The sequence below is a fragment of the Chelonia mydas genome, chromosome 17 (genome assembly GCF_015237465.2).
Source record: "Chelonia mydas isolate rCheMyd1 chromosome 17, rCheMyd1.pri.v2, whole genome shotgun sequence".
In the NCBI taxonomy this organism is placed as follows: Eukaryota; Metazoa; Chordata; order Testudines; family Cheloniidae; genus Chelonia; species Chelonia mydas.
Window position 1 is genome coordinate 3,928,491 of NC_051257.2, and position 23,675 is coordinate 3,952,165.

General features: G+C 41.2%; 1 protein-coding gene across 7 annotated transcripts in view; it reads left to right on the top strand.

The window, feature by feature from the left end:
* Positions 1-7,843: 7,843 nt before the first annotated feature.
* The window catches only part of LOC102934767 (notchless protein homolog 1), a 64,204-nt gene continuing 48,372 nt past the window's right edge, over positions 7,844-23,675 (top strand). For 3 of the 7 annotated variants that reach the window (XR_006286242.1, XM_043530843.1, XM_043530846.1), the window contains exons 1-3: positions 7,907-8,173; positions 18,954-19,001; positions 21,784-21,966. Coding sequence is in view for 6 of the 7 variants with exons in the window: in XM_043530843.1 (XP_043386778.1) it covers positions 8,152-8,173; positions 18,954-19,001; positions 21,784-21,966 (253 nt within the window). In the remaining variant the exon portion in view is untranslated. Of the gene's footprint in view, positions 8,174-18,953; positions 19,124-20,235; positions 20,621-21,783; positions 21,967-23,675 lie in introns of those variants that run through there. The other 4 variants (XM_027820114.3, XM_043530847.1, XM_043530845.1 and 1 more) reach the window with 4 other exon arrangements.

The window sequence follows — 23,675 nt, forward strand, 5'->3', positions numbered from 1 at the left end:
AAGATGTTTTGGTAGTTCTCAAGTAAGGTCACTAGCACCCTCTGGTGGTTTGTAGTGAGGTTTCCTGGGTAGCTTCAAATAGGCTTCTTAGGCATTCCGGAAGGTTCAATTCCCATGATGTGGAGTGACAGAGAAATTATTAGCCCTCTCACTGACAGAGCATCTGATTCAAAATCTGGAAATACATATGGGTCCCACGTTTGAGTTTAGAATATTTATGATTTTCTTGCATGTGTCTGTATATTTTTCACTGGGCTTTTTTACTGCCTGACGAATCCGTGGACGGGGCCAAAATAACACAACTCCTCTCCTCCTGGCATGCTGGATTGGGGAAATACCCTGGGAACACCATGTCTTGCACTGTTTCTAACACTCTCCCTGCATCATAATAAAATCTTTGAAAGAAACATAAACACAGACACCAAGATATTGGCTTTAAACGGAATGTCCCTGTTTGGGGCTTTAATCAGGTACCTACGGCACCAAAATGCACAGTCCTAGAAGCAGCACTATGGTTCTGACGCAAGGGTCCTCAGAAGCTGGGAGGGGTACAGATCATGGATGATATCTTATAAATACAGATTTCAAGGGCAAGCAGTGTCTCGTGTTACCAGTAGACTGCCCAAGGGGTGTCTTTACAGTGGGACAGAACACAGGGGAGGTGACCAACTGACCTGACCCTCCCTGCCCAGTGCTCTCTGCCCTCCATGCCTGGCTGGGCCCCTGGGACGGACCCACCTCTCCTGGCACCTGGCTCTGTATCTTCCCAAAGAAACATGGGCGGGGGCGGGAATGCAGGGTCACATCTCCCCCGCTCCCAATTTCTGCCAGGGTTCACGCCAGAATGTGGCCAGCAGCAGCCTTTTGGCACTGTGCGGGAGGGAAGGGACAGGAACTGCTTCCAGTCACGGGGGGGCGGAAAGGGATGACTTGGCCTGTGTCTCTGCAGAGCTCATCTCTTCTCCCACCACTCCTGTGTGTCTGGAAGCAGCTTGTGTCCTGCCCTCACAGTGTCAAAAGGCAGCTAACAGCTCCAGGCTGCTGCTGGCCACTGACATAACCCAGCTGCCTCCTGTCCCCTGGCTACAACATGGGCAGGAAGGGGTTAAGCCCTAAGGATGCATTGTGCACCCCGGTCCAGGGAACCTGACTTCAGGGGCTTCAGTGAACCCGGCCAGAGAGGTGGCTCAGCAGGGGAGGGTATCGAGGGGACGGAACAACCCTGTGCTGAGCGGGTGAAGAGGGTGCTAAGCCCCTGCTTGGGGGGGCTGTTGTGGAGCCTGTAGGTTTGGGGCGTGGAAAGGCTGGAAATCGCTTCCCTCTGCCCCTGCCACTCCAGAGCATAGCTGAGGGGTGGAGAGGCTTCCCCGTGCCAGCGCTGTGCGGGCCTTTGGCACATGCAGGGCTTGGCTCCTCCTGGCCAGCACCCCGGGCCAGAGGGTCTTGGGCTTTCCCAGGGCACCAGCCCAGCCAGAGGCAGTGGGGGAAGGAAGGAGGCTGCTGGCCAGGCTGTTGGTGAGCTGAGCACTCCGACCAGGGGCTGGTTCTCCAGATAGTGCTGGGAGCGGGATGCGGCCACCACGGGGGATATGGAGGAGCAGCGGGGCTGGAGGGGGGGAAGGGGTAAAGCAGGGAGAGGACAGCAAAAGGAGAAGGACATGAAAGGCCGACGGGTGGGCAGCAGAGGCGATATGTAACTGGCCGCTGCCTGCCGCCTGCCCACACTCACCAACCACCACAGCTCACAGTCAGTGCCAGCCGGAAACGGGACGGGGGGCCCTGCTGACCGAGAGCCGGCACGCAGCGGAGGCGGTGCTGACGGACCAGCAGGGGGAGTGGCCGGCCCCGTGCACTGCATCTTCATCTCACCACCAGCTTTGCACACCAGTTCTCGGCCACTGGACCCCATTACTTACTGCTGGCGGGTGGGTGGCTGGTGAGCAGGGATCAGGCCAGCAATAGATCCGGCAGTAGTGATGTGGGGGGGAGAGACAGAAAGTACGGGACAATTTGCCTATTTTTAAGAAAAAGTCAGGTCACCGGTAGGAGGGCTTAAATACAGGACTGTCCCTTTAAAAACAGAACGTCTGGTCACCCTAGTTATATCCAAGACCTCCCGGTTCCCAGAATTCAGCTGCTCAGATTCCTGCCTCGCTCTGGTGAGTGTTTTTCACCACTTTGCTCTATACTGCAGTTTTTCACCCACCCAGACATTGCAAATGAAATGGAAAACCCAGCACCTCAGACCTTCCAGCCGGCCTCCTTCTGGAATCACTCCCCATCTGGTCGCGCCTTGCACTCAATGGATCAAGACAATGAGAGGTCCCAGTGTTTTAATTCCGGCTCGGCATCATTCTTTATCAAGTCAGCTAATCTTTGCCTGGCTGGAATATGAAATAATTCCCTTCTTTGAAAACCTCTGCATAGCTGAGCAGGCCGTAGAAACTCTCTCACTCCCATTAATACTAAAGGACTGAGGTCATCCACATATGACATTTTAAATTACTTTTGTGTGTGTGTGTAGCCACCTGTTTTCCTGTAAATAAGAATTCTAATCGAACCCACTTTGATTTCAACCTGAAAACACTGCACATGCTAATGGTATCAGTCTCTCTTGTTAATCACACAGCTTTCCAGCTGTATATAATGAAGTATATTATATTTTTCTGACGTATCCTCTTTCAGCATTAATTCCTAGATTCTTAGCTGTTCAAATTTTCATGCATCGTTTTTCTCAACTCAATGAATACAGTTTGTTTTAAAAAACATTTCTCTTCAGTGTCTGAAATGCAAATACAAAACATTGTGCTAGTGCTTGAAAATGAAACCGACTATAAACAGAAAATGTACTGCTCAGTCCAGTTTCATTGTCCCAAGCTGAGTGAAATGCAAAAAATAAAGCAAGCAGCATGACTGACAAAAAACATGTAAGGGTTTTTTTAATGCTTTCTGTTTTAATTAATAGTCTACAATATTATTAACAGAGATAAAGGAAATATTTGGAATATATGATTTTTAAACTGATAGTGTCCCTTTAAAAGTACCTTCCATCTTGATCCTTATACATTTTGTATACTACAGCCCTGATCCTGCAAGCTGATCTATCCAGTTAGACCCTTACGAAGTCCCATTGAATTAATGGGGTTCCACATGAGTTCAGTGGTGATCATATTGCAGGACTGGGGCCCGTAGACCAACATCATTCATACAAACCCTTGTGTTTCTGTGTGAGCTGATTTAGGCCCAAGTGTCCTTCCTCTTCACTCAGGTGAGTAACCCTATTGAAATCGGCAAAATTGCTCTCATGAGTAAGGTCCGCAGGATCGAGTCAGTACCATGCAGTGTTTCAGTATATCAGAATTTACCTGCTCCTGTTTCATTGGCTGACTTATGCAACACGCTGGAAATCAAGACTGATGCTAGAAAAATCTACAAATGGTACTCACTCATTTTTGTTTTTTCTGAACACAATAATTAGACAGAGCAGCTCACTTTGGTTAATTATCTGAGTATGAACTGCCTAGTGATTAATAATTTCTAGTTCCACATGATTAATTATTCCCACTACACTACATCCCATTTAGATCCTATTAAAAATTAAAAGTTTATTTATTTATCTAAATATGGAGAGGAGGCAAATTCACCACTCAACTAAGAGCTAAAGAGATTTTTATTTTCCTTTGAATAATGAGGAGATATCTCCCCCCAGCCTCTGTGATATTGGCCAGGGTATGTCCTGAAGTCATATTTCAGCTGATTGCTCAGTTAATTAAACTGTCACGTTCTGCTAAAAGCACCAAAACCTTTTATGCTTCCAAGTTAGAGCTACAGGGCCCAAGGCTGACTTATTTCCTGTGGAGTATAACTTTTACTCTTCTACAAATTTGCAAAAGAGGAGGGGAAATTTCAATCATAGATATGCAATTCAGGCCAAATACACTCAGGATTTCATTAGTCATTTAGGACCTCCTCTAAAGCCCATCAAAGTCAATGAGAGTCATCCCTTTGGATCTGTCCCTTAGGAAAGAGCTGCTGTTCCCTTTCCTGCTGACACGGGGTGATACCCAAACTTTATCCATCCAAGAGACCACATTAGCAGCCTGGCAGATACCTGAGAGTGATACCTTGTTTATTTCAGCCACCCACATTTTGCATGGAAGGGACCACCTTGATCCAAGTAAATAGCCATAGCTAAGCCTGTTGGACCACCTGGTGGTAAAACTTCCATCATTGCTACCTCCCATGGAGCTGCACCTGTGATGAATTATGGGCCCATTTCATGAGTGTAGTAAAGGTCAGTGAGTCTGTGGCAAGGTCAGCAACAGAACTTGGGTGAAATCCTCACTCCACTGAAGTCAATGTGAGTTTTACCATTGACCTCAGTGGGATGAGATTTCATCCGAAGAATCTTGATTCCCAGCACCGTTCTTTAACCACACAAATAAAATCAAGGACATTCAAAGAGATGAACATGCTCTCTCATAAACTTCCCTTGTTTTTAAATAGGCACAGTGTGGAAGTATTCATGGTATATAACAAAAAAAATAAAATCCTTGCTGTCTGGAGTCCGATAGGCACAATGAGACAGGATTAGGACCAAAGTGCTGGCTTTAAATCTTTATTATGATTATTTTTATGACAGTATTTATTTGTCACATAGTGTCATAAATCTGCATAATTCTTTATAGAAAAATACAAACAGTGGGTGAAGTCCTGACCCCACTGAAGTCAATAAGAGTTTGTCATTGACTTCTGTGGAGCTCAGATTTCACCCCATGTCACTGCTCCCAGAGTGTAGTACAATCCAGAGCCCGATCCTGTAGCTGGATCTGCACAGGCAGACCCTTTGAAACACATGAAGCCCATCGGACGTTAAATAGCACAGGGCTCTGACCGTGTGGAGCACTCTGGAGGATTGTGTTAGTTTTCTCTGTATAATTGCCATGTTTAAAAAGACAAGTACTTGCTCATGGAAGGTACTTTGTTTGCCAGGAGCTGTGATTTTAGGGTTTCTTACTGTGGGCCACGTTTTTCTTCCGGATTTGCTCACTATTTGCATATTTTGGCTACTATTAGCCTCTTGTATTGTGTATTGATAATTAATTTAATATGGTATTTATAAAATGGTCCTCTTGGATCAGCCTCTGAGCACAAAAACATATCAGAGCGCACCACAAAACACGTTAACAATTACAATGTTAAAGGGAAATAATTAGTTGCTAAGGAGTGTAGATCAGGAGCTGCTTCGTACTCTAAAGATGGCTGCATTTCAAAGATGACTGAAGAGATGCTTATGAATCTCTTATGTAATCCACAGATTGGGAGGTTTTAACTAATTAATATTTGTAAAGCAAGTTGGGATTCTTCAATTAAATATTCTATAGCAGGGTAGGTTATTTATTATTAATATTATTTATTATTATTTTATTATATTATTAATATTATTGTTGTTATTCTTATTTATTTTTTACAGAGTTTTCTGATGGGACAAACTTCAGCATCATCATGATACCAGGACAGTTACATTGCAAAGTGATGACGCTGTATTGGCATATCATAATGCAATGACATCACAGAGTATCACAGCTTCCTCCCATGCATCTTTACAACATGATGATGGTTTTACAGTTCTGGATGCTTTTAATGTCCTACAAGCTGGGCTTCCAAAGTGCAGGTTCTCCCTGACTAAATCAGGATGAGCATGGAAAAAACTGGACAGGTGCATTGTACTGTAAAGGGCCTTAAAAGGAAATCAGCGTCAAGAGCTGTATACTGGAAAGCTCATAGCTAACGCTTGTCCTCGCTTGTTTCTAATGATGAGGTGTGCCGTTAAAGGGACTGAGCCTGTGGTTTATTCCTTGCTCTGGGTTATGCATAGCACTGAATTGGTTTTCTGGCACACATCACAATTATGCAGTGTGCTTTTTATATAAAGTCTGATTCAGGAGAATCTTTCGCCTTGTGGGATCTTGAGGAAGCCAGTTCCTTGCTCTGTGCCTCAGTTTCCCCATCTGTAGAATGGCAATAAGAATACCAAGCTATCACAAGGGATTGTATTTGTTAATGTTTGTAAAGAGCCATATACTCTTCTGGGCACTCTTGGAATACAAAGTATCATTATTTTATTATTATTCTACTTCCCATTAATTGTGCTTGTCATCCACAGTATATTCTTTCATTTGAGGATTTTTGAACTAATTATAAAAATCTCAAACAGGATTTTTATAATATCTGAGACTGCATGATGCAATTAAACAAATGTTTGTGTTTTTCTAAGGTTCACCCTTCAAACCTCTACTTAAGGATTTTCCCACGTCCAAAATGGACGTTTGAGCCTGCAAACTTTATTTGTGTTGCAATATTTATATTGCATTGAATACAAATGTTCTACTTCAGGTCATAAGCCAGCTGAAATAGTAGCCACTGTAGTCAGTGACTACTGACCCTCAAGGTTTGTTATGATGTAAGACCTTGGGCCCCAATCCTGCAAACACATAGCTAGTGCTTAACTCTTTGCACTGCAGATAGCCTCATTAGATTAAATGAGACTACTTGTAGAGTGTTAAGCTAAGTACATATGTCTTTGCAGGATGGTGCTTTGCAAGGATGGCGTAGCAATCTTGGTGACAGATATTAGCATCAACTGAATCCAGAAGATACTATTACACTTACATTTGGGGCTTGGCAGAATCTTACCCAGAGGCAGGCTATTCCATAATTATCCATTATGGGGGCTTTACACTTTCCTCTGAAGCAACTGATACAAGCCACTGTCAGAAAGAGTCTGTTGAGCTAGATGGGCAATTGATTTGATCCAGAATGGCGATTTTTATGCTCTCGTGTTGTCTGAATTAGATTCTATACGTCTCAGGGCAGAGAATTTCATTCTGTTTTCTTAACTGTTTGTAAACAACTTGGTACCTATACAGCTCTTTAGAAATAATCATGGCAATGTTGTGTCATAACTCTAATGTCCTTTGTGGTAGAGAAGAAATAAAATTTGCTTGTCTGAATACAAAGAGGGTGCTTTACTGAGACATCTGGAGACAGATGAACACTTACTAACTGACACAGTCTGTGTGGCCTAATGTCACAAGTGAAAGTATCTCTAAGTTCTGGCTATGACTAGTAGGGTGGGAACTTTTGCTGGCTATACAACACCAGTATGTGGGCGTTTTGAGACAAAACGATGAAGCCACATTGTGCTCTGACAACATTTTGACACAGTATGGAAGCACTGTGAGTGCCACAGTGACGCTGCTTCTGTGTGATGGTGTGTGGCAAGAACAAGGATTTGATCCATTGTGATGTCATGTGGCAGTAGAGTTGCCAACCCTTCAGGATTGTCATGGAGTCTCCAGGATATAAAGATTGATCTTTAATTAAAGATTATATCATGTGATGAAACCTCCAGGAATGTGTCCAACCACAACTGGCAACCCTACGTGGCCGTGATGCTGTGTTGACGTGGCACCATGGCCCGTGTCAGTGGTGTTTTGAGAGCAGGTGATGCTGTTATAATACAGCGTGATGACATCACATCTCAGCGTGATGACACTGTGACCCAATGGGACATTACATCGTGGCGCCCTCACGCAGCAAGATGCTGTTACATCAAAGCCGGATGACATCACACCACAGCCAGGCAAATGCCACATCATAAAGGCGGAGTGAGCCCCACAGGAGAAACTGACATTTTCCTTCCCCGCCCCCAAGCTTTAACATGGGGACTAAGCCCCACTTTCCCCTGTCTGGGGCTTCTTGCCCTTATCCAAAATGGCTGCCTGCTCTAGCCTCGGGCATTTTGCCATTATCCAAGATGGCTACCGGCTCTGGGTCCCTTTGCCCTTACCTCAGCAGTCTTCCCGTACTTAGCATGGCGGCCTGACGCCGAGGCCGCCATCTTGGGGGAAGGCAAGAAGCCGCGAGTCTCGCCGCACCGCTGTTTCCCGTCATGCTTCACGAGCTCCGCTCGCCTCTCCTCCGTTCGCCCCGGAAGAGGGAGCTCGGCGGTGGCAGTTGTTGACAATATGGCGGCTGCTGGCTGCTCCGTGGGAGGAAGAGGCGGAGGGAGAGGAGCCGGCAGGAGGAGGAAGGAGTCTCATTCATAGGGAGCCCGCCCTGCTGCTCTCCCCGCCCCGCCCCGGCACCATGTCCTTCTTCAGGCGGAAAGGTGAGGGGGCCGCCGGGCCATGGGGCTGCGGGCAAGGCGGGGCCGCGGGGAGTGTGGGGGCCGCAGGCCCGAGGAGGGAGAACATGGAAGGGGGAGGCCGGGGGGAGGGAACGTAACATGGGGGTAGGAGGGCTGGGGAGGGGAAGGGACTGGCATGGCGGTGGGGAGGGAACATGAGGGGGAGGGCAGGAGGCCTGAGGAGGGGAAATGGGGGGCAGGAGGCCTGAGGGGGCGGGAACATGGGGGGCAGGAGGCCTGGGGATGTGGGCGGCTGTAGGTGACAGGGAGGGAACTGCTCTTTCTTGGGGGCACGTAGAGAGGCTGAGGTCTGGGACCCAGGCCTTTTTGCCCTGTGGGGTGGTGAGGAGCAGGCAGGACCTTGGACAAGGGATTGTAGGTCCTCCCCCCCCCCCCCCCCCCCCCCCCCAGTAGAGCCAAGCCTGCCAGGGGTCTGCATATTCTTTTCCCTCGGGACACCCTTTTTCTCTCCCCTTCTCTGCTGTCAATAAGTGCTTCCCCTTCCATGTTTCCAGGGGTGTCCAAGTTATGATGATGTCTTTGATGAAGACTTCAAAACTATTAAGCATTTTATTGAAGCATGCAGTGCAAGCAATCCTCAAACAAGGGAGTTTAAAAAATAATCGGAAATGACTGAATCTTGCTCCAAATGAGTGGGACCTGTCAGATCTGCTTTCAGTAAATAATCCTGACCCCTTTCCACCCCACCGAAATAAATTTAAAAAAAAAAAAAAGGCATGGTTTGGGGTGTTATGATGGGTTTAAACTCCTTTGTTTTATCCTGGCTGCTGCATCTCAGAGTGAGATGTCTGCTGCAGTTTCTCCTTGCCTTGTAACAAGGATCTTGATGTGACCTCAGGAAATCTAAGCATATTTTGAAATAGATCCTGGTTTTAAACCTTGGTGATGCAGCTAGCAGCTTCATTCACTGGGGTGATTCTCAGATTAATTGTAACTAGCAAGGTCAGAGTTTGCATTTTCTTAAGGAAAGCCTGGTTTAACAGCTGTAAAACAGATAACTATTACATGTTGCATACTTGTTTCCTCATTAGGTAGACGAATACAAATAAAATTTTGCATTAACCCACTCCATCTTGTTAAATTTTACCAAATTAAAATAACACTTGCATGGTATAGTAAAACACAGCGTATTAGCTACTTGTATTGTGATAGTATCCTACAGCCCCAAGCACAATGAGCGCCCATTGTGATAAATGCTGGACAAAAGCACAGATGCTACAGTCCTTGCTCCAAAGAGCTTATTACTTATTATACAGAAATTATGTAACATAACTCAAGATATTAATATTTTAAGAATCCTATCTTCCTAATTCCTCTTTTTGTGCAATGAGTACGGGTAATCATTGAGTTAATGGTTTAGATCAGGGGTTCTCAAACTTCATTGCACTGTAACCCCCTTCTGACAACAAAAATTACTACACGACCCCAGGAGGGGGAACCCAAGCCTGAGCCCCACCACCCTGGGTGGAAGGGCCAAAGCCCAAGCCCCACCACCCCGGGTGTGGGGGCCAAGGTGGAAGGCCAAGGGCTTTAGTCCAAGATTGGTGGGGTGTAACCTCAACCATTGCTGCCCGGCGCTGAAGCCCTTGGGCTTCAGCCCCAGGCCCCAGCAAGTCTAAACCAGCCCTGGCGACCCCATTAAAACAGGGTCCCGACCCACTTTGTGGTCCCAACCCACAGTTTGAAAACTGCTGGTTTAGATTTTGTTTCTGAATTGGTCTAAAAGCAGTCAGTTGAAACGTAGAGGGTGGTTTTTTGCTTTACATATGGGTGCTAAATTCCTCAGTTCATAATCTGTCTCTAGAGAAGTTACATCACCCAAGAAATGTAACTAAGCCTTTCTGTGCTAAGAAAAATGAGACAAAGAAACTAACCATTATTTTCATTACTTGAAATAAATGACATGCATTCTGGGTTTTACCATTTGAGCTATGCTAAATATTTTAATTCACAAAAGATGAATCCCTTTAAGACAAAGAGTAGAACCTTACTTTTACCTGGAGTAAGTCTGTTTTACTTTCAGTTCAAAATGTACAATCAGAGGTGCTTACATTTTGATTAGGGAAAAATATTTTCAGCATGCTATTAGTGTTTGGGGACAAAAGGCTGATCCTGAAAGCTGCCAAGAACTCTTAACTCCTATGGGAGCTCAGTAGGTACTTCCTAGAATTCCTGGTGTTTAACAGCTTTCTATAACAGGCTATTTTTCAATGTGCAGAGTCTTCCATGTTTAACTATTCTTTCAATTATGGTTGATTAGTCAGTAAATGTGTCCAGTACATGACACAGAAAATGAGGGTATGAGGATAATAATTGAAAATGGCTAATAGATAGAAGGTAACAATATAACTTAAAATATAAGATTGTAAAGCCAAATATGTTTGACATTTTTCAAGTTGATTTTGTATAGAATTACTACTTCCTTGTTCTTTGAAAATAAAATAATCCTGTTGGTATTAGTGGTCTGAATCATTAGGAAATTAATGTTGTATAACACCTCTAATTTTGACAGACTCGATTTTTTTTTAAAATGGAAATCACTTCCACATTTGAAGGGTAATGTAGGTGTTTTACTGTGTGTTCGGCAGTCTGTGTAAAAATCAATCTTGTCAACCTGTGATAATACTGTAGTTCAAGTAGTAAAACTATCATTCCTTCAAGAGCTTCTACAACAATTGGGTGGCTGATATGAGTCTCTTGTAAAGTGTCTTGTTACGGAGAAATGGATCCAAACTGCATTTTTTGTTCTGGGAGAGTGAGAAGATTTTATAAGTGTAGATAGCAGTGTTCATTGGCCAGGCTCATATTTTTCACCTACGACTGGAAGTACTTTACATGTTGTTATAAGATTTCAAGGCCAAAGTAGCAGCACTAATTCCCTTATGTGTGTGGATTAGTGCAGTAGTCCTGGAAAAACAGTTTTAACCCCCCACTTTTCATGGGAGAAGTTCCAGAGATGCCATGAAGTCTACTACAGACTTTTTATGACAACAGCATTATTACATGGAAGGTGCTCAGATGCCATAGTGATGGGCAGCAGCACGAAATCCTAATATAGATCCAGCTACGAACTAATGGTCAATACAAAATGTTCTTCAACTCTGTACACTGAAGTATTATTGTATGCAATTATTTTTATGTAGGCTCTTGTATGAAATAACCTTCCCCAGAGTAGACAGTAAAGGTAATTGTGGAACAGGTACTCTGTCTTGATAAGCTGGTATGGAAACAAAGTGAAATCCAGCAAAGACAAATGCAGAGAGATTCTTATAGGAAGGAATAGTCAAATGTAAAATAGAGGGATACTGGTTTTGATAGTACTATGACTCAAGGGATCTGAGATTATTGGTTGTAGCAGAAGTGGCTGAAACTAAATGTGATAGTGCAACATTATTGCAAACAAAACCCAGTTCTTCTAGGTTGCATTAATAGAAATATATAAATAAGGCTGTGAGTTTGTCACGGAAGTCACAGATTGCGTGACTTTCTGGGACCTCCGTGACTTCAGCAGCTGGTGTGGCTGGCTCGGGGCTCGGGCCCCTGCCCTCCCTCCCCCCGCAGCAACAGGAGTTTTGGTGTGGGAGGGGGCTCAGGGATGGGGTTCGGGCATGGGAGGGGATGAGGGCTCTGGGTGGTGCTTACCTTGGGAGACTCCCCCAGAAGTGGTGACATGTCCCTCCCTCGGCTCCTAGCTCTGCGTACTGCTTCTGCCCGCAGGTACTGCCCCCAGAGCTCCCGTTGGCTGTGGTTCCTGGCCAATGGGAGCTGTGGAGCCGGCCCTTGGGGTGGGGGCAGCGCGCGGAGCTAGGAGCTGAGGAAGGGACTTGTTGTCACTTCCAGGGAGCTGCAAGGAACCAGTTAAGGAGCCTGCCAACCCCCCCTCGCACCAGCAGGGGTCTCCCCCCAGCACAGCCCCGATCACCCACAGCTTCCCCTTGGCCCTGCCCCAAGCACCCACAGCACCCCCGGACTACCTCCCAAGATTTAGTCACGGGTATATAGTACAGGTCATGGGCCGTGAATTTTTGTTTACTGCCCATGACCTGTCCATGTCTTTTACTAAAAAAATACCTGTGACTAAAAATGTAGCCTTACATATAACACAAGGAAGGTTGTTGGTCTGCTCCCATGAGAACTGGTTGGGCCTGAAAGAGCTGCTTTCGGTTTTGGATACTGCCTTTTAGGGAAGGTGTAAATTGGAGTTGTTGGAGAAAAGCAACAAATAAAAGGTTTTGAATGCTCCCAACATCCTCATTTAAAAACAAAAGTACGCTGTCCAAAATCAGTATAGTTGGAGCAAATTGCTATAGTATTTTTGTAAGGGACTAAATTGGGAAAGATGAAGAGAACTGGGTGTATTTGGTGAAAACTGAGGATGGAGATAACTGTCTATAAATATCTAGAGATCTTATAAATAGGGCAATAATAAACTACATCTTTAGTTGATGAAGATGGGCCATAAGGCAAGGGGCTAGGGAAATTTAGGGTTGAATAGTAGAAGGAAAAAAAGTAACTATAAGATTTGTTAGGCCTCTGAACCAGCAGCCAAAGGAGCTTATAGAAGGTTAGGAAATTCTCATTAGTGAGAATATTCAAGGCCAAATTACAGACCCATCTATTAGGGATATCTTAGAAATAATATAAACAGTCCTGCCATGGTGTAAGAAGAATGGTTAACTGATGCATATATAAAATGATACAAGACAGCTTACATTTGCTCATCCTTCTCACTAAATATATTAAAATTCTTAGACCTTGTATGGCAGGCTGCACCTCAGCCTGACTCTTAGTCCTCTGAAAATGAAGGCTGCCCGTGGAAATTCTCTCAGACCTATTACCCCTAATGTACATGGCGATTGTTGTTGTTCAGAATTGGCTTCACGTACATGATGTGATACCACCTAGATTGGCTGCAGCAGGGTGAAAGCAAAATTCTTGTAGTGATATTTTACTCCTTGAAACGTAGCCTATATGCATGTACTGTCATTCCTATATCTATAACTATTGCTTTGTAAATTTGTTCTGCTTGTTGCTGACAGTGATCCTAGAATACTGAAGGATCCCATGTCACCACTTAAGTAGAAGGTGACAATTTGAACTATATCATATTACAGGTAGTAAAGTAATAACTAGTTAAAGAGTAACAACTTACCTTTATAGAGAAGTTGGCATGGAAGAACAATTAACAGCCTTTAGCTAAAGCAATTAGACAATGGAAGACAAGGGAAACTGAGTAATCGCTGTCACTAGAGGTAGCTGAGACTGGACTTCATGGATCAAGTACTGACAGTGTTATAGGGAGAATGAGAATGATGCTATTCTGATGCAGTGTAACAAATTACATATGTTAAATATTACTGAGCTAGAGGGGATATGTGCTGATTTTCCCAGACAATTTTCATCTGGACAGTAATGTTCAATAATCTATGTAAAACCTAGTCATCTTAAATATTTAATGTCTACAGTCATGTATAAATTGAGGGTCTACATAAAAAAAAGTGGAAAACAAGAATCCCAAGTTGCTTAATCAAGGTTTGAATTACTCTATTCCAAAATGAAAGTGCTAACCTCTAGTATAAATGTAAAATGCTGAGTTGCCAATTCATGGATCTGCATCATTTATACTTCCCATTCTAATGGCTGTCAGACTGAATGCTGCATTGACTATTGTGCAGAACAATTATGTAACTGGAGATTGAAATGCTTCTCTAAAATATTTAAATCTGGGGTAAGAGCTCTTTAAAAATGTGCTCACATTTTGTAATGTAAAGACTTGATTCTAGTAGTTACAATTTGTATAGATTGTACTTGGAAGATTTTCAGGGCCAGTGGTCCATGAATGAGCTATTTGTAAGTAATCTTTTCAGCCTATAGAGGCCAAAGAAGATTTCACTGGTAGCTTACATGCTTAAATATTTATTTAGATGGAACTGGAAGTTACAAGCATGTTTTCAATATCACTTTCATTTTTAACTCTCTTGTAAATATTTTGGTTACTTCATAATTTTTTGCCAAATTGATCTTTAGGGGTCTTTTTGTAATTGACAAAAATAATTTTTTTATAGCCATAAGATGTAGATTTTTTCGACTAAGATATCTCCCTACAGTAGTTATTTTGTAGGCACTTTGCAAACACAGAGAGACAGGTCCTGCCCCAAACAGCATACAACCTAAAATGTTTACCATAAATACCAAAGCATGTTTTAAATTACTTGGTAGAATGCTAATATATACTAGAAATTGAACCACCTAGATTTAAACCAATCTTTTTTTCTAGCTAACCCCACCAATTACATAGGAACCATCTATACAAAGTTCACAGCTTGATAGAAAGCAGCTGTCAAAGCTGTCATCCACCACAATCAAAGCATATATATCTTAACTGTGCTAATAAGTCACGTATGTAATAAGGCTGCAGGTGATGGATGTGCAAATATCCAAATGTTAGATAGTATTATCTAAATAATCTGTGAGTTATGTCAGGGCATGGGGAGGAGGAGACATGATTGACCTTCACATCAGGTGCTCTGTGAGGTCTCTGAATTCTCACAAATTTGCCATGCACTTCAGTTAACAGTAATGTGTTTTTAGAAACTGAATACTCTTTTGGGCAGTAGTAAAAACTGCAGGAAGTAAATATGTGAAGAAATGACTTGAATAGATGAGAAAACTGACCTTTAGCATTCAAGTTCCTTTTCTTCATCTAGGGTTTGTGTTCTGCAGATAGTGATCCCCCTTTCTAGGACAATGCCCTTGTCCCACGTATGGATGCAGGGGCCAAATTAAAATTGGTGATGGTATCTTAAGTGAAGATGCACTAAGTTTCTAGTATTTGTTTTTTTTAAAAAATCACCATATTGGGGAGGGGGGTAAATTATTCATTCCATCTAGATAAGCTCAAGTCACCGGTTTCTGTTTGTTTGTTTCTTGGTTAAGCTTAAAAATTAAAAGGCAGTGGTGAGCTCTGTCTATACATCAGTGGCAGGATATGCCCCCCTAAGTGGATGCTTAAATATAATCATCAGAGCTCTAACATATTTTAGCAAATGCACAGGGTCCTTACAGTAGTGTAAAATGCAGGTTTTTCTGCCTTTGGCAATGAGAGGCTTTCATTTCAGTCATGAGTGGTTCCATCTCTGCTGGTAGATTGACCTCTTTTTGCTTTGCTAAAGAGATCAAAAAAGCCTTAGTCACCAAATAATTCTGTTATTAAGATTGCTGTTCAGAAATCTAGTAACAATCATATTCCTGATATTGTTCCTCTGTGGAATGTTTCTTGTTCCTCAGCAGTGAGAAGGGAGACTGAGGTTTGCCATTCTTAATTGATGGGGTCCCTTGCTGAATAGGGCCTCTAGGACTGAAGAATGGAATTCTTAGGTGCACCTGTTTTACACTGTTACCACCACAACTAACATTGAGATTATTTTTGTGTAAGAGCTTGTGAATTTTCCTACTGTGCAACATGTGCAGCATGCAGCGTTTGTGAATGGGGTGCATGCACAAAGCATAAGTGATTAGTACTTGTGTTTTTTGCAGTGGCGCAAAGTGCTTGATCTTGTGAATGCTGGAAGTTGCTACTGCCATGCCAAAGCTCAGTAGCACCTTCTGTCTAGTAAATTGGTCAGAGGCTGTTTTGAAGACAGGTCTAAAATCTTCTGTGCAGTGAATGCATTTAGCCTACGGTTCCAAAACGGTGGTCTACAAAGTGCTTGTAGTAGGGTGACCAAACAGCAAGTGTAAAAAATCGGGACAGGGGATGGGGGGTAATAGGTGCCTATATAAGAAAAAGCCCCCAAAATTGGGATTGTCCCTATAAAATTGGGACAGCTGGTCACCCTAGCTTGTGGCTCCTGGAAAGCTGGTTTGTCACATGATGCTGGCTTCTTCTCATTTCCGGCTGCTCTAAAGTTTCTCTCTCACCAGCAGAAGTTGATCCAATAAAAGTCTCACCCACCTTGTCCCCGTGTAGATATGCAATGAACATTTTATAGTTCCTGATTTAGAAATGTTAAAAGAAGGAATCTTAAAATGCATACTGTGTGTTAACGGGCTATAATGACAATTCCAAGATACTAAGTAAGGAATGCATTCTCTTGTGAGTTTTGTTTGCCATATCTGTTGGGCCATAATATTTGGAAGTTTTTAAACCTGGTGAGTAAACTTTTAATTCTAAAGATTTCAGGCACTTTCCCAACTTCTGGTGGGTTTTTTTTTAAAGTTAAAGCAGGATGTGTGAAAGTATCTTTGTAAGTTTTGTTTGCTTAGTCTTGTACAGACTTGTGTTGAACCTCTCCCTTCAGAATTGTTTTCTTTTCCAGTCTATTTGTAATTCTTTCTAGTTCAGATTAATTTAAAGTGTCTTAACATACTATACCAGTTTCCTTTGTTTAAATCACTTATCAATGTTCCTAATATTTCAAGTAGATACCTTGGTTGATCAGATACTACCAGAGTTACGAATGGGTAAGTGGTCAGAGAGGGATAATTCTCAAGCCCCTAATTAGAGAAGATCTTTAAAAAGACTTTTATCCAGTATACCCACGTCTCACTACTTGAAGGGAGCATCTTTTTGCTTTTACTGACTTTTAGCTGGTCACCCACTTAAAGATCTTTAAAGCTGCCAGTTGAAAGAACACATGTAACGCAGAAATGCATCTTGGAGCAAATAAGCTGTGGATACATTGCCCTTTTTTTCCCTGTGTTCTGTGGTGCAAGCCATTGCTCAAGCACAGTGCACTTTGTTAATATGTAAGACTTTTGGCTTGCTAAATTACCTTTTTATCTCTGGTCCCTTGTAAGATTCTATATTTGCAAATGTTCAGCAAGATACATAACGTAACACAGCAAGAAAAGTGCAGATATACTTGTGAAATTGTGAGCTATTTAGTCTATTCACTAATGATCTTAGACATTTAAAAATATATATATATTTAACTTCTCTGTTGTCTAATGTTCAGTATCGAGGCTTCTGTTATTGTTTATGTCCCAGTTGTATGAATCTAAAGATAAATCATCCATAAATAAGCTCTTTTGCTCTCCAGGATATGTAATGATTGAGTTTTTGAGAGTCATGTACATACTGCTTTTTGTCATTGAAAGTTACATCTTCTAACTTTATATTTTTTGAGGTTTGGGAGTGCAGGAGTTGAAATAATTCTCAAAACCTTGAAGTTTTAGACAAGTGGGTCCCACTCTCACACTCATTTAAGTATATACAGTTTAGGGACTAGATCTGATAAAAGTCCTTTAGGGTCATTAGAAGTTCTGGGTCCTAATGCAGTATTGGCCAAACTTGAAAATCAGTAATGAATTAAAACTTGAGTCATGATCTAATGTAGTCACTAGTGTAAGTGTAGATTGACCAAAGCAATCTGCACCTATTCATTGCTGAAGCAAACGAAAATCCATATTTAAAAATTTTATTAAAGCTAATGTTAAATTATATAATATACAGGTTAAGAAAAGTGTGTCTGCACATCTAGGTATAGTGCTTACATTATCCACAAGTACAAAGTTTGTTTTTAAAGTAATAAAATACATATGCATAATCAGTAATAACCCAAATTAAAGTGAATTCGAATATTCAGGTACATCACTCATGAAAAGTTATACAGAGAGTTGGTTGTAGAAAGAAAATACAGGAATGAGTGTAGATTGTCCCTCAGTAATTGAGCATATTACATGCTTTCTTAGCCAATGGAAATGTTTGCTGGTTTTAGTTTTGCTGGTAGTTTTTAGTTTTGCTGTGAATGGATTGGTAAATCGGTAGACATGTATGTGTGTTACTTTGACAAAGAATCAAGCTGCAGCCAAAAACGCCTATCATAATGCTACATAGAACAATTTATTTGGTTGTATTGGTATTATCCTAAAATAGTAACCTATTTTCCCCCACACTTCTGTACTATGAGATTAGGCTTTCCTTTTACACGTGCCAGTGTACTTTTTTGATTATCACTGATAAATTTATTATTTTTTTCAGTCATCTTCTTTATGTTGTTGTTCAGTCTTTATGCTTTGTTGTATACTGCTCCTTACATTCTCTTCTTTCAGATTCTTCCTAAAAACTTCCACATTTTTCCTTTAATGCTGTTGTGCTTCAAATTCAGTCCCCATTGTATTATTTATATTTGAACAATATTGGTTGTGTTGGAATTGTAAATTTCTATAGCATCTACTGTTGTGTAAAGTCAGGGGCAAGGACAAGCTCCATTTATGTCTATACAGCACTGGGCACACTACTGGTATTCAGATAATACTGTGGGGATACAATTTTCCCAAAATTGTGTGTGGTTCACTGAGAACATCTGCCAATATTTTGTTTTAAAATGCAACTAGTTCCACCTTCAATTTTGTTTTGAAAACAGTTTCTATTTTGAATGTATTTTAAATAAGAAATCAGATAACCAATCTTGTAGGTTGCCTAAATTGGTTTAAATTACATAATACATGAGCTTCATGGGATGTTTGTATTAATACATGTGTTTTAATTTTTGTGAAATGTAATCCTTAAGAATGAACTACCAGGTTGTGTATAAAAAGCTTAACATCCCCATCCAGCTACTGGATGTATGTGTAGACTGGAAAATAGCAAATATATTTTAAAACAAAAAAATGCTTATTTGCTACTTTCATTACCCATCAAGTCCTGAGTCTGAGATTTTTATATTCTCCTTCAACAAACAGTCCATGCCATCACAAACCTGAAATAGCTTTTTACTCCTTCCTTTATATTTTACAGTGAAAGGCAAAGAACAAGAGAAGACCACAGATGTAAAAGCAATTAAAAGTAAGCTCAAGATTTACTGAACTCTATGGAAAGACAATAAGATCCACAACACTGCCATATTTTTGTAACCAGCTGTTCATTTCCTTATCATTGAAGAGGAGTACACCTTGTACTAAAAAAAAGTAAATAGTTTATCTGTCTCCAGGTGCCCTATAGTAAATTGAAAACTGATTTTTCCTGATAACTGTCATCTTACCAGATCCGGAAGCATGGAAAGTTATTCATTCTTTCTTGGGTTTTATTTCAAAATTATCATAAAATATATATCTGATCACCTTGCAAATAGTGATTATTCCTTATCTGCAGTAGATTGCTTTCTGAGGTTTTTGGGAGCTTTTTCTGGTATGTAATTTATTTTGCAATTTTGATAATGTGACTTTGCATTGCCTAACTTACAGAACAGGAAGCCAGGTTCTGATTTTGCTTTTACTAATGTAAATATGGAGTAACTCAATTTAAGTCTGGAGTGGCTTCAGACTTACACCAGTGGAGTGGAGATCCAAATCTTGTTCAGAAGGAGCAGCTACCCTAATACTACAGTATATAGTATAGAAATTTTGTTGTTGTTACATGACTTAATGTTGAAAATTTTCCTTGATTTGTTGGTAACTCTCTGTATAGCATGTTAAGCCAAGGGAAAACAACACATCTAATTTGTAGTTTTCAATTTTATACATGTTCACTTTTTAGTTCAGCTTCCCTTTAGTATTGCTGCAATAATTAAGCTGTTTTTATGTGCCTCAAATATAACTTTATTTCAGTACTTTATAAAGTGTTGTCTGGGCTTTAAGAAAAGTGTACAAGCATCTTTGAGCACATTGATTTATCTTTGAAGCAGTACAAGAAGCAAAGTCATCCTAACCAAGTTAACAGGATGCCCTGCGATTATTAGTCATGACTACTTATTAGTTCAAGCAGATTGCTAAGGAAAGGCTATGACATGGCCACTGTGTAAAGTAATATAAAACTTCAAATACAATTTAGTTTATTACAGAACAAGAACTGCAGATGTTGAGCAAAATGGGAGCAGCTTCCTTGTTTGGCAGAGCACTTTTCAGTGATCTGCATCGTATGAGGTTAGAGATTTAACACTATCTAGAAGTTTTAGAATAGGTATTTCATCCTTAGAGTTTATTAAACTTAAATTCTGCTTATAGTAAAGCTAGGAGCCTTAAAACTAAATCAGAAAGGTTAAACCTTTATCAGATGGGTCTCTTTTTTTTTTCTACACAGTGTCCTCCAGCAAGTAATCTTCAATTGCTGTGGTCAGCCAAGCAACTAGCTGCTTCCCACAGGCTTGGAAGAACATGTGTTTTCCCATTCCTGTCTGCGATACATACTAAAGGCTTCTTGGAGAATAGCAAGCAGAATTTCAGTACCAAATATTTCAATTCAAGGAAAACCTCCACATATCTTACAAATTATTTCCAGTGACTACTTGCCAGAATCAGGCCTGTGTTCATGTTTATTCAGTCATGTACATTCAACAAGTGGAGAGGGAGACTATATTTACCCAGAGTTGTAGAATTGATTGTATTCTCTAAATAGCTAATTTAGCAAAACAAAACCATACAGCCATAGATTAAAAGTACAGAAAACAGACCACAAATCCTCAACAGGTAATTGATAATTACGTGAACAAGATCAAATCTAACCTACAGTGTCACATCTAATGAACAGCAAAGGGCCATAAAAACAAAGCAGGATGTCATATTTAGGTTAGGAGATCAGCTCACCATACCATTAATTCTAAGGTGCCTGTTGCCTGGGCATTTAAGTGTGTTAATTCCCAGCCTGTATGTGTCATTAGATATTGCAAATATGAAAGAGGTGTGAAGAATTAAAGCCATTGAAACAAGTTTCCTTGACACATCAGTAAAATCCATTGTTATGTAATAGTGTAATAAGGCTGGGTGGGGATGGATCTCTTTGCCTGGCATCCTAGTCAAACTTAATATCCCAGAAGTCTCTAAAATGAATATTGGCATAATGTTGCCTCCTGTTTTCTCTGCTTTCACTTAGGAAATAGAGAAGATTCTTATTGTTATGACAGAAATGTTTTCTTCTGAGGAAACTAGCCTCTGTCTCATTTCTCTTCAAATTCAAGCAGCCAGTATGATTCTTATCCTAATGCTGCTGCAACAGATTTATGTATTAGCACTTAGTCTCAGCTTCAATGAGCTTTTCATTATTTTCTCTGCTCATCAGTGCTTACTCTACTAGCCTTGTTTTCTCTAATGGCAAGCAAAGATAAAATAATTTTGGAAAGATTAAATGTACCTATTAAAGTTCACAGGTGGTTTCATAGCATTGGATAATTTTCTCTGACCACATTAAAAGGTTTCTAAAAGAGAAGTGGAAATTGACCTATTTGTCCAGAATGAAGCTGCTGATGTTGTTCTGTAGTTTATTGAAAAAGTGTAAGACTGCTATGATAGTTCTCATACATGAGGCAGGTAAACTCTTGGGGTTAACGTTCTTTGTGTAAACTTAAACATAGAGTCCTTGTTATCTGCTGAACAAATGTGATAAAGGAGAATGGGCAACACTACAAATGGGCTAAAGTGATATCATCATTGACATGGAGAACCCACTTATTTCTAGTACCCCTGCTCTGGTCAGATTATTAAGCAGAGACTGACATACATCGCTACAAATAGTGTTTTTGTAATAAGGATGCAGTTGAGCTAACACTGTAACTCATCTCATGGTACTTAGCATGGCATACTGTGTAGAAAAGGTTGCAAGTTTTTTCTTTTAATCATTGTTGTCTTGATTCCAGCTTCAATACCAGTACATTCCCCTCAAAGAAGCACTAGAAATCATGCCTTGCTGGAGGCTGCAGGACCAAGCCATGTGGCAATTAATGCCATCTCCGCCAACATGGACTCTTTTTCTAGCAGTCGGACAGCTGCTCTTAAGAAGCAACCAAGTCACATGGAGGCTGCACATTTTGGAGACCTAGGTAAGACCCTGCTGTTCTCTAATATAGGTGAGCCATATCTTTTCATATCCTGTGAATATTATATGTGCTGACCACTACGACAAGGTAGCATTGAGGCAAGTAGCTTAGTAAGGTTAAAAAAATTAGACACAAGAATAGTATCTTAGTTATACTGCAAAGAGCAAAATAACATGGGCTATCCATTCAGTATAAAGCATACTTGTTACCAGTTGGGATCAAAACGAAATGTGCCCTGCCCTATAGTTATTTACAGTAAAGTATACTATGAAAGTGTTGCACCTTCCTATAAAACACTGTTGATGGCACTGTCAAAGAGGATAGCACACTAGATAGGCTATGGGTCTGTTCCACTGTGGGCCCCTTCTGTGTTCCTTCATTGCAGGTTCCTCCATGGGTATGTGTCAATTTATGTGTAGGCTTAGTACATCTGTAAATATTAGATTCCTGATCACTCACTTTATTTTGTTTTCTGTTTAGAGCTCTTTTCATCACCAATGGGCTCTCTATAAATGGATTTTTGGGTTGGCTATGGTGAATGCAGATTATACTTTAAAAAAAAAAAGTTCACGAGGAGTCTTTTTGCTTCATACTGTACGTTGTGGCCATTTGTGCTGCAGGCAGTACCTTTGTACTAGGCCTCTAAGGCTACTTTGACAGTGTCAGTTTGTTTTTTATTAAGGCACTGGAAAACTTCATTGGACTAACCCCAGAGTAGCCACAAGCTTAGATACATAGGTTCTTAAATTATACTCATTGTGGTATCTTACATAGAGGCTTGAATTTGCCATTCTCTAGGGCCATAGATCCTCAATGTTGGTAGTCACAGCCTGTAACTGTAAGGGACAGAATCAAAACTGATTGGAAGGCTGATGAGGGACTAGCCCCCAGCTTCTTTAGACCCCCTCATTTTTGTTGTGCCTCATGTAGCTGCTGGCAGGGTGGAATCCAACACCTACTGCAAGAGAGAATTTAAAAAAAGAAACACTAAAAAAACCCAGGTGGTGTGTCTCCTGCCTAGAATTACGACAGAAGCCCCCACCAACTGATTAGGTAACAGGCTACAAGGATGCTAGAGAGAAGTCCGAACAGGAGACCAAGGCTGTGTTCCTCCTGCTCTGTATCCCTGCCAAAGAATGCAGAAGGAAAGGTGTGTGCCTTGTGCATTCCAGCTGCCTCATCCTCTGGGTCAGAAATGACAACCAGGTTTGCTAAAGGGTACAAGGCATCCATTATAAAAGTCTATTTTGTTTATTTTAATCTCAACAAGCCCAAGCTAAGTAATGTAAATCTTGCAGAGTTCTTATAGTTGATCCTTCTGAACCACACAAGCTGTTTATACAGAGCAGGCAAAATGCCATTTAGAGTGACCCAACAAATCAATAGACTATTTACCAATATTTTGCAGGCTAGACATTTTTGAATGTGAAATAGTAAACACTACTAGAAAATGAGGTTTTTATGTTTAACTTCCTCATTGTACGTCGGAATGCTCAATAAACATGCAGTTCAAAAGCCCTTTTGGCACTGCTTGCTGTACCATCCACTGACTGTTACAGATTGATTTCACTCACGGATGATGGCGCAGCTTGTGAGCAGAGGAAGGCTTGAGTGTTCAATGTTGCTAAAGTGTTATCAGTGCATTCTTATGGCTTATCTTCAAAGTTTTTTAAAATGCATTCAGAGTTTGAGGAAAGTTAAGATAGCAGTTA